Source organism: Anarrhichthys ocellatus, unplaced genomic scaffold (genome assembly GCF_004355925.1).
Source record: "Anarrhichthys ocellatus isolate YVR2014 unplaced genomic scaffold, GSC_Weel_1.0 scaffold9, whole genome shotgun sequence".
NCBI classification, from domain to species: domain Eukaryota; kingdom Metazoa; phylum Chordata; class Actinopteri; order Perciformes; family Anarhichadidae; genus Anarrhichthys; species Anarrhichthys ocellatus.
Window position 1 is genome coordinate 7,961,165 of NW_022280039.1, and position 10,050 is coordinate 7,971,214.

Sequence of the window (10,050 nt, forward strand, 5' to 3'; positions counted from 1 at the left end):
TTCATGCCTCCCGATCATTGCCTCATTCACAGGTGTGTAGCTACCAGCTGACTGAAAACATCCAATTGTATACATGCAGGTGTACAGCATGGCCACTATTGCTCTGCCTCCTTATGTGTTATATCATTGATATTATCATGTTCATGTATGTTCCTATTGAGGGGGAATCATTCTTTCAACAAAAACATGATGATGATGCGTATTTGAGTCTTTTCCATTAAATCTAACTCTCGAACCATTAGCTATAAATGGTCAATCCCCTGATGCAAGTGTTGCTGACTGAACTTGTGTGCTTTGGGCAGGGGTTAATCAGTCCAGTCCAGCAGGCACTGGTGTGAGGCGGTAGCTTGTTGGTTTGAGTGACAGAGAAACCCCACTAAGGACCATGCTTGGCTGACAGATAGCAGCTCACCACACTTATCTCCCCCTCCCACAGCACGCCAACTGACACCCCATCAGCACCAACTACAGACCCCGTGGTAGGACGAGGAGGGATGTTGGTTTCATTGACTTCAAAAACCTGTAAACATTTGAGGATTATATTAAAAAAGGATCAATTCAGTTAGTTTAATAAGGGTTACTTTAAATATATAGGGCAGAGGGTGAAGGTGTACTATGAAATTCATAAAATGTCATTAATATTAACTTATTATTGATGTAGTTTCTAAGTCATCTAGTTAAAGACCCTTAACTAGCTCATAATGCGGTTAATGTGCTTTTAAAAAACATCTAAAATGCCACTTTGTTTTTTAAAAGCGCATCCAACAGGTTCATCGGGCCAAATATAGCCGTTATCAGCCACCGCAGCATGAGTGTGCAGTTCACCAGAGTGAGCACAGAGCGTATCAACACATGTGAAGTCCAACCGAATGTGTCAGGGAATGAAAGATTAAGCCCCCAAAAAAAACCACCAGCTACCAGAAGACCATTGACAAAAGGAGCTATTTCTCAGAGTGACCTCAGCTCACCCACTCAGTCCTCTCAATCCTGGTTATCAAATCCGCTCAGTGCCATCATGGAACACCAAACGGAAGTAAAATACACAAAAAAAGAAGATGGGGAGGTTAAGCGTCTGGTGAAGTGAAGAGAGCGTCAGGGAGACTCTCAGAGAGGATGGACGAGAGACACGGAGCAATGATCCTGGTTTTTCTGCTCTGTGTCATTGCAGGTAAGAACACCGATGACAATTTTTTTGCTGCATCATTCTCACTGAACGTGATTATCTATTATGCATTTTATTTTTAACGTTTCACTTTATGTTTCACTGAAGATTGCAGAAGGGGTGAATAGAACGATATTGACTGATGGATGTTCTTTCTATCCTCTCAGAAATTCCAGCAGAAGGCCACATTCTGGATGTGTGTCCCACCTGCCACGCTGACGCCACATGTGACGAAAAGTCAGACGGCTCTAGAAAAGTTTGTAACTGCAAGTACGGCTTTGTTGGAAATGGGAGAACCTACTGTCAAGGTAAGAAAAAAACGTTGTGTTTATTTATCAAGTGAAGCTAAATGAAGTCTTTTCGTCTCAACCTCTTTTCTCTTTTCCTATAAGAAAAGGGGTTTGCAATGTTAATAATAAGAGTCTACAGCTGCAGTGGATCTGTGAGGCTGTAGTTCGGCATATATTGTCAATATATCCTCAATTTTCTTGGAGATCACTGAAGTCAGTAGGATTTATTTTTTGGGGACCATTCATGTCTGTAAAAAACTTCATGGCAATCCGTTCTATGGACATTTTGACTTACCAAAGTAGAAAAAGCACCGTAGGAATTAATAACATTTGATTTCAACTCCCTCTCTCCTATGTTGAAGTGCAGTAAATATTTTTTCTTCCAGATAAAGATGAGTGTCAGATAGGTGCCAGTAAGATCTGTGGGCAGGACACCACCTGCCACAACACATATGGCAGCTACTACTGTACCTGCCTGGCTGGCTACAGCCCTTCTAACAACATGACCGTCTTCATCCCGAATGATGGAACCCACTGCCAGGGTGAGTTTAGGCTGGACGTGGGGCTTTTTTTTTTACAGGACTGTTGAAGGCATAACTATACAGAGAGGTATATATGACAACATGAAGTTTGGACTTTTACCTGTAAAACAAGCCTTTCATCATCGTTTTTATGTCACATGCTCATTTACCAAGTGTTGTGCAGACAAAGACGAGTGCACGATCACAGGCTCGTGTGGAGAGGGAGCTCAATGCAGGAATCTTGAGGGCAGTTTTGACTGCAGCTGCCAGCTGGGATATCAAGTCCACAACGGAGCGGAGCCCTTCCACCCTCGCAGAGACAAAGCTTCATGCAAAGGTAAGACAGCATTAATGTGTTTCGAATAAGCATAATTACAGTTATGAGTATATTAAATTGACACTTTTCCAGTGTATGTAGTATGGGTTTGGGACTCGGCTCCAGACAATCAAGCAAGAGGGCAGTAGATGGACTTTCAAACCCTTTCAAAGGAGATTAAATTCCTACTGTGTATTTTATCTGTCTTGCTCTACACAAATCGTACTCCAAAGACACACATGTAGTTAATTGCAAATTCAGTCGAACCCATCCCTTTATGTCATTAGTGTGTACCCCTCACTTTGGTCCTGGCTGGTGTAACAGTGGCAGTGCCTGCTGCGTGTGGGTGGGCAAACAGCTGGATCTAATCTTGACTTTTGTTTGTTCTTGTCCCGCTCAGTGGTTGACTGCGGCCAGCCTGCCTCAGTGAAGGACACAGTACTGCTGTCAGTCACAGGCACCACATACAGCAGTGTGGCCATGTTTGTCTGTGATAAAGGCTTTGTGTGGAGGAGTGGAGACAACAGCTCTGTGTGTGGAGCTGATGGACTGTGGAAAGGACCCAACATGGTCTGTGAAGGTAACAAAACACACATAAAATATATATACACATATATATACTGTACATACACAGCTTCTAGCATTATATTACTCTGTATGACCATTCGTCACCACAATGCAACTTTGTACGTTGCTTTCTCTGCTCTCTGCTTGTGTTTTTTTTATTGTTTGGCTTTTCAGGAGTTCTTAACAGTGTCAATTAAATGTATCATAATAAAAAATGTAACCATAAGTTCTTTTAGCCATGCTAGCTGTCGGCTAGCTCTGCAGGACTTTGCTACCCACACAGGCTACTAACTAGCTCTACTTCTGCAGATTTCAATACAGATTTGTTGCTCACAATGTAGCATTGTCAAGGAACAGTATAAACATGTTTAACCACAGGTGTGTAGTACTAGTTTGCACATGTGCAGTACCAATCTCAGCATCCGATCCAGCATCATCAGGCTGTATCGGTAGCAAACCCGATGCTGGTATCGGGTTTGGAAGAACTCTAACATGGATCATAAAACATGTTACATGTTATTCCTTGTAGAGGCCATGTGTGGAAGTCCTCCGATAATTGAATCCACTGAGCAGGTGTGGGACAGTCATTCAACCCCTGGCAGCACCGTGCTCTATGTTTGTAAAGAGGGCTTTTATAACAAAGGAGGACTTAATATATCGAAGTGTAATGAAAACGGTCAGTGGACCCCGCCAAGTCTGTCGTGTCAAGGTAATTAAAACAATGACTGAAACCATTCAAATCATTTTCTTTTACAATATAAAATGGTAGGAAATTATTTCTAGCATTTTCTGTTGTGACATATTGTGAAGCTAGTTTTAGGAAACATTACTTCATTAAAAGTGTTTCACTCAATAATGACACTAGCTTGCACACCCACACGTGTTTTCACTTGTCCTGGCCTATTACACGTTCCAAATGAATCACTTTTTCTTTTTACTTGTATTACATACTGCAGCTGCCCTTACAAAGTACATACTGTTGCACATCCAGTCGTGACACACTACTTCCTCATAACATTGCACCTTCAACGTTGACCCTCTTATTTATATATCTGCTGCAAAGAGGATTGTGGGTCGGAATACCCAGATAAGCATACTGGCTTTGTATGCTGCAAAATGCGACCGGAATGAAGCAGCACATCCTGTTATTTTTTTGAATACTGACATTTGACATACTAAATCTTTTTCTGGCAGAATAAATAGTATTGTAGTATGGGTATTGCAATGCACAGTTTGTCTGCACATGGCTACGCAGTCCTGAGAAGAGCTGCTCAAAATAAGTGAAATCAATGTAGCGTGTTGGGTGTGCAGGGCAGCGATCCTTATGTGAACATAACTAACACTTTTGTCAAACTGCTAAGAATTCATTAGATATAAAGAATGTTTTGTATGTACATATATAATATATATTTATTTTTCTGTATAACCCACTGTGTGCATAATTTTCTGTCCCAGACATATTATGTGGGGATCCCCCTATACTGCCTCACACTGGGCAAGTGTGGGATGGCAGCTCCAGCCCTGGAAGCACAGTGACGTACTACTGTAAAATAGGATTTTATCCCAGTGAAGGAAATAACATGTCACTGTGCTCAATTATTGGTAACTGGACAAAACCAAACATCTCATGCCAAGGTAAAAAAAAACCTTCCTCCAAAATGTTGTTAATGCTGTGGTTTAGCATTGCTTCTCCATTGCTGTTGAAGATTCAAATAATAACTGTTTTCACCCAATTAAATATTTAAATTTCTATACTTGCAGAAGTTGACTGTGGTGTGCCGCCACCCATCCCCCATTCAATCATGCTGTGGGATAAAATCTCCACTTTGGGCTCTCAGGTTGTTTATCGGTGTAACTATGGATATCGCAGTGTTGGAGAGGGAGATGTATCAGTTTGTACTGCCATTGGAGATTGGGATGGAGCCTCACTGCTCTGTACAGGTAATAATGACATTAATCTACACAATGGAGTATTGGGTTACCTGCCTCCAGTAAAAGTTATAATACAATCCTCATGTCGGCAAGACGACATCATTTCCATGCTGTAATTGAACAGTATATGAATGTTACTGTAATCATTCACAATCACTTGAAACTGCAAAATGTGTAAATTCATCTGCAATGACTTGCTGTCTTTTTGTTGTAGAAATCAATTGCCATGAGCCTGTTTTTAAACCTCGTGCTAAAATGCTATGGGACGGCACATCACACATTGGCAGTGTGGTTTATTACCAATGTGAGGAAGGATATTACACCAAGAGCCTGAGAAACTACTCAGTGTGTGGAGACAATGGACTGTGGGAGGATATTGAGCTATGGTGTGAAGGTGCAACGTTTGATGACAGATATATTGATAAACTACTGTTTTCATTTCAGAATATTTGTAGCAATTCGCACATAATATTTAGAGCGATGGTTTGAAATTTTCAAAAAGCAGCTGGTTAGCTTTGCATAGCATAAAGACAGGAAACAGGCTCTGTTCAACGGTAACAAAATCAACCTATTAGCACCTTAAAAGCTCACAACATGTTATATCGTGTTTGTTTAATCCACACAAATACCAAAGTGTAACTATTTCTCGGCCTGATTGCAGTGACGTCCTCGAGTCTACACTGGTTGCCTGGTAATCTCACAGTGACAATAAGACTCCACTCACTGCACTGGGCCAAGAAATAGTTCATTTGTTACCTTTTGAGTGCCATGCTAGCTGTTTTCCCCCTGTTTCCAGTCTTTGTGCTAAGCTACGCTAACTGGCTGCTAGCTGAAGCTTCATATTTACTGTAGAGACTTGAGCGTGGTATTGATCTTGTAACTCTGTGTAAGAAAGCAAATAAGCCTTTTCCCCAATATTCAAACTATTGCTTTAAAATAGAAGTATTAGTATATTGCTATGCTCTGTAAATAGTTGAAGTATGAAAATCCAGTCCGCCAATTCTATATTCTATAAACTTTCATGTTCATATGAGGTACACATAAGTGTAATAAACACAAAGTTTGCTACTTGTTCTCATTATGTTTATGGAGGAATGAACTGTGCCATTTGTGTTTTTCTTTGTGATATATTGATAATTCAGAAATAAACTGCGGCCCCCCACTAACCCTCCCCCATACTAACCTCCGGTGGGATGGCACCAGTAGACCGGGCAGGGTGGTGCTGTATGAGTGCATGGATGGATTTTACCTGATGAGTGGAAACAATAGTTCAACATGTTTACTCTCAGGACAGTGGGGGAAGGTATCTGTGAAGTGCAAAGGTACAGTGATAATCTCTATAAGTGCATCTATTTGACTGCGGAAGAATCATTCTTGTTAACATGTTATTGACATAATTTAGTTGATGCGTTGATCTTATCTGGCAAGTAACTGATGAATGCTCTATATTGTCTCAGCTGTGGTTGGACGCTCCTTTGTATTTATTCCCGCTTGGGCTATACGTTGTGTGTTGTTGAGGTATATTGCTGAATAATGTTTTGAAACTTTCACATTGTTATGCTGGTGTGATTCTTTCCTTGGGTCAATCCACTGCTGACTGAATGTCGAGGAAACAACATGTTGCACGGCTTTTACCACCTGACGACTGATGGAATGTCTACGATATACTGTAATCATGCTTATAAGGCCTTTCAGTCAATTAGTTAACCAGTGCCATTGCTTTCCGACAGCTAAATGTGGTCCGGTTCCCTTCCTTGCCAAATCAGAGGTGATGTGGCATAACAGGAGTGTTGTGATCCACCGCTGTGTGGACGGATATCACAGCTGGAGGGGCAGCTATGTCTCTGTGTGTGGCAGCTCTGGGCTGTGGCAGAGAGCTACACTGAGATGCATAGGTGAGTAACAACACAACCCCATTAGGATCTGTAATATGTCAAATAAAAAGGGGAAGATTTGTGGTACCATCACTCTTTTTACATCTCTTACAGAAATAAAGCCACCTGTCAATCACCTATCTGTCCTTAATGAAAAATGTCTGCATTGGAGAGCAGAGAAGTATGAGGAGGATAAAGAAGTATACAAGGTAACAGATTTTATAATCCTTCTTTCACTGCCGTTGCTGTTTATCTCATCTCTATCTTACCATTATTGTCTTCATAGGAAAGTGCTTTCAGTGTTTTTTTACCTTATTATCTGGGTATATGTGAATGTGTATGGACAGTTAAGCATTTCTCATGCGATTACCATACTTTTTTTCCCCCTGATGCCACATTGCATATAACCGTTGCAGGTGACGTACATAGGATCCAGAGACTACGAGAGGTCCTTTCATGATAGAGGGAAGCGGTGTCTGAGCTCTAAGGCAGACCAGCTGGAACTCTGTCTGAACCTGCTTCCAGTCACAAACTACAGCATCTCCATCACCGCACTGTCTTCCAGATTCACTGCCACCATCTCCACTAACACCAGTTTAACAGGTATCATTGTACAGCAAACTCTCCTCTGACAAATGTCTCCCTGCATCAAAGTGAAACCAGGAGTTATCAGCATTTATGGAAATATTTAGGACTGATTGTATTGAATGTGATGCATTCTTCTTTATACTGAGCATAATAAGATTTGACAGTTCCCCCAGCACCAGTTGTCGACTACAGAGAATTTGAGACTCCTGTACCAACATTGAGGCTCCGCAGATCACCCAACACACTGGACCCATTAAGGTAACAATCAGCTCTATTGTTCTGCCAGGTTACAGAGGAAATTAAAACCCTATGAGATAAAACAAACAGACATGCTTAAATAAGTTTGATAATTCATAAATCTTTACAATAAATCTAGTTAATAGCAAAGAAAGAAAGAAAGAAAAGAAGATATAAGTGCTAGAGCTAAACGGATGAATCAGCAAGGTAGACGTATCAGCTGATATTAGCTTATTGCAGATATATCTGTATCAGTGCTTAGTTTGGCCGATTTGTGTAAAGAAAGCACAGTCCAGGAATTACAAACTAGGTTACAGGACATTCAGAAGTTTGTCCCCCAGAGGTCACTGACAAGTTGATTTATATACTGTATCCACCGTTTAGTATGGAAGTCCTGAGCGGAAAGTTTTTCACCTCTTTTTACAACTTTGCCCACCTGCTTCAAAGATAAAAAAAAAAAATTCTTTAAACGTTGAAAGATTATCCTGCAATACCGTTTTTCACCAGTTCTGAAGTCAGAATCACATGTACCACGTTACCTTTATGTCATATTCAGGTGTTACAAATCTTTCATGTAAAGAATTTAACGTGTTAACATAGCTCTATTTATGACCATACGGTAACAATTTCTTTGTTCTTCATTCTGCAGTTCGTACCAGGTGTCTGTGCTTCCTGTAGAGGGGATTATAATGTTTGACTGTTCCTCTCCTGCGAGCTCAGACATCTCAAGCAAATCAAAGTCCTCAACAGAGTACATCACTGCCCAGATTGATGTCAGACATGTTGGGACAGAGATGAACTTTACTGTAGGAGATGGACTCCACTATGGAGGCTTCTTCAATGCACCACTGGAGAACGGCAGGAACTATTATATCATCTTACGAGCTGTCAGCCAGTGGAAATCGGTGGGTCCAACTATGATACAATAAAGTATCAGTATAAAAATGTATTGACTTATAAACTGCAACAAACTTTGCAGTTTACTAATTGAATTACCTGAATGTTTTCTCTTCCAGGCTTTAAAAAGTTCCTGTGTCCTCTGGGCTAAAGTAAGAGGTAATTTACTGGCCAAATACCCAAATACTATAGTGTCCTTTTTTTAAATGATAAGATTTATCTTGGGAAATTACATAGTGTAGGCATCTGGATGTTATACGGTTAAGAGAGGAGAGAAAGAGGCTGAGCGAGGAGAAGGTGGTTCGGGCTGGTCTGGTTCGGTGTCGGTAGTTCACTAACGTTATGAGTAAAACCCAGAACGTGTTGGACTGATTTATTTATTCCTTATCATACAGCCACGTCGCTTACACTAGTAACAACATTCAGAAGGGAGAAGGCAACAGAAAGTATTTCAAATAAGTAGATGTAGAAAAAGCTCGTTGCCAGTTACTCACACGCAGCATTTCCTTGTTCCAGGCACATCCTATGTTCTGAGGGTTTCATCGCTGTCTGCTGCTGCAGCAATAGGACTGGTTGCCTTGGTCATTTTGGGTGGATACTGTTTCACCTGGTATGTAAGATGGTACAATAGAGTGTTATAACCCTGTTAATATTATTTTATGTGTGAAACAACTGTTATTTAATTAAATCAAATCTACACAGTCTGAAGTGATTCTAGTGTTTCTGGAATTTTCAAAGATGAAATAAATGCATGATCAGGGGACAATTCAAAAACTAATAACTATGACTGGTAATCACAGCCTGCAAATAGAATATTCATTTTTGATTTGTTTTCTGGTGACAAAATACAGTAATCCTGCATCATGCAAGTGGCCTGTTATATTTCACTATGAATGACTGTAACTTAGATGTTTTGCACACTTTCAGGGGAAAGACGGCACTTGAAATTGTAATTTATTGACCTGTTTTCCCTCTGTCGTCTTTTCCAGGTTTTTCAAGAGGACATGACACTCCTAAACTCCTTAATTGTCATTATGATGAATTCAATTACAGTCTTGACTTCCCATCTGTGCATTTTATTTTGTACATTTTGTAACTAATTATAATAAACTGTTTTTTTCACTTCAATAATAGTTGAATGATTAGTGGATGTCAATGTGTACTTGGAATGAAGCAATCCACTTTGTAAAGCAGACCATTTGTGACTTCACTGTTTGAGAAACCTTCTGACACACTCCCATGATCAGAGTCTACGGGAATAAGAAATAGATTACAAAACCAAGACTTTATAACTGAGCTATGTGCTTCAGTAGAGTTGAAGAGACTATATAGACCCCTAATAATGTATGCATTCAAACACAATGCCATGTCTCGTGAAGTTATGTATTAAGCCAGTGGTGTCCAGCCTATTTGAATTTGTGACCTTTTCACATCTTTAACAAAAGAGGGATATTTCTCTCCCACCTTGTTTAATTAGAAGTGAGAGGTGAGGATGAGGATGAGAGGTGAGGATGAGGATGAGAGGTGAGGATGAGAGGTGAAGAGTGAGGATGAGAGGGGAGGATGAGGACGAGAGGTGAGGATGAGGATGAGGATGAGAGGTGAGGATGAGAGGTGAAGATGAGAGGTGAAGAGTGAGGATGAGAGGTGAGGATGAGAGGTGAGG

General features: G+C 40.6%; 1 protein-coding gene across 3 annotated transcripts; it reads left to right on the forward strand.

Annotated features, from left to right (window-relative positions):
- Positions 1-869: 869 nt before the first annotated feature.
- Positions 870-9,510, forward strand: susd1 (sushi domain containing 1). 3 transcript variants are annotated; one of them, XM_031848990.1, is made up of 18 exons: positions 870-1,168; positions 1,330-1,470; positions 1,839-1,994; positions 2,158-2,310; positions 2,690-2,869; positions 3,386-3,565; positions 4,312-4,491; positions 4,618-4,797; positions 5,003-5,182; positions 5,931-6,110; positions 6,519-6,683; positions 6,777-6,871; positions 7,079-7,265; positions 7,406-7,508; positions 8,137-8,392; positions 8,504-8,543; positions 8,901-8,994; positions 9,374-9,510. In XM_031848990.1, exons 1-18 carry the CDS (start codon positions 1,114-1,116, stop codon positions 9,390-9,392), a joined length of 2,544 nt encoding a protein of 847 aa, XP_031704850.1. In that variant the 5' UTR covers positions 870-1,113; the 3' UTR covers positions 9,393-9,510. The 3 variants fall into 3 exon arrangements, with proteins under 3 accessions (XP_031704850.1, XP_031704851.1, XP_031704852.1); XM_031848991.1 differs by lacking the exon at positions 5,931-6,110; XM_031848992.1 differs by lacking the exons at positions 5,003-5,182; positions 5,931-6,110.
- Positions 9,511-10,050: the final 540 nt, after the last annotated feature.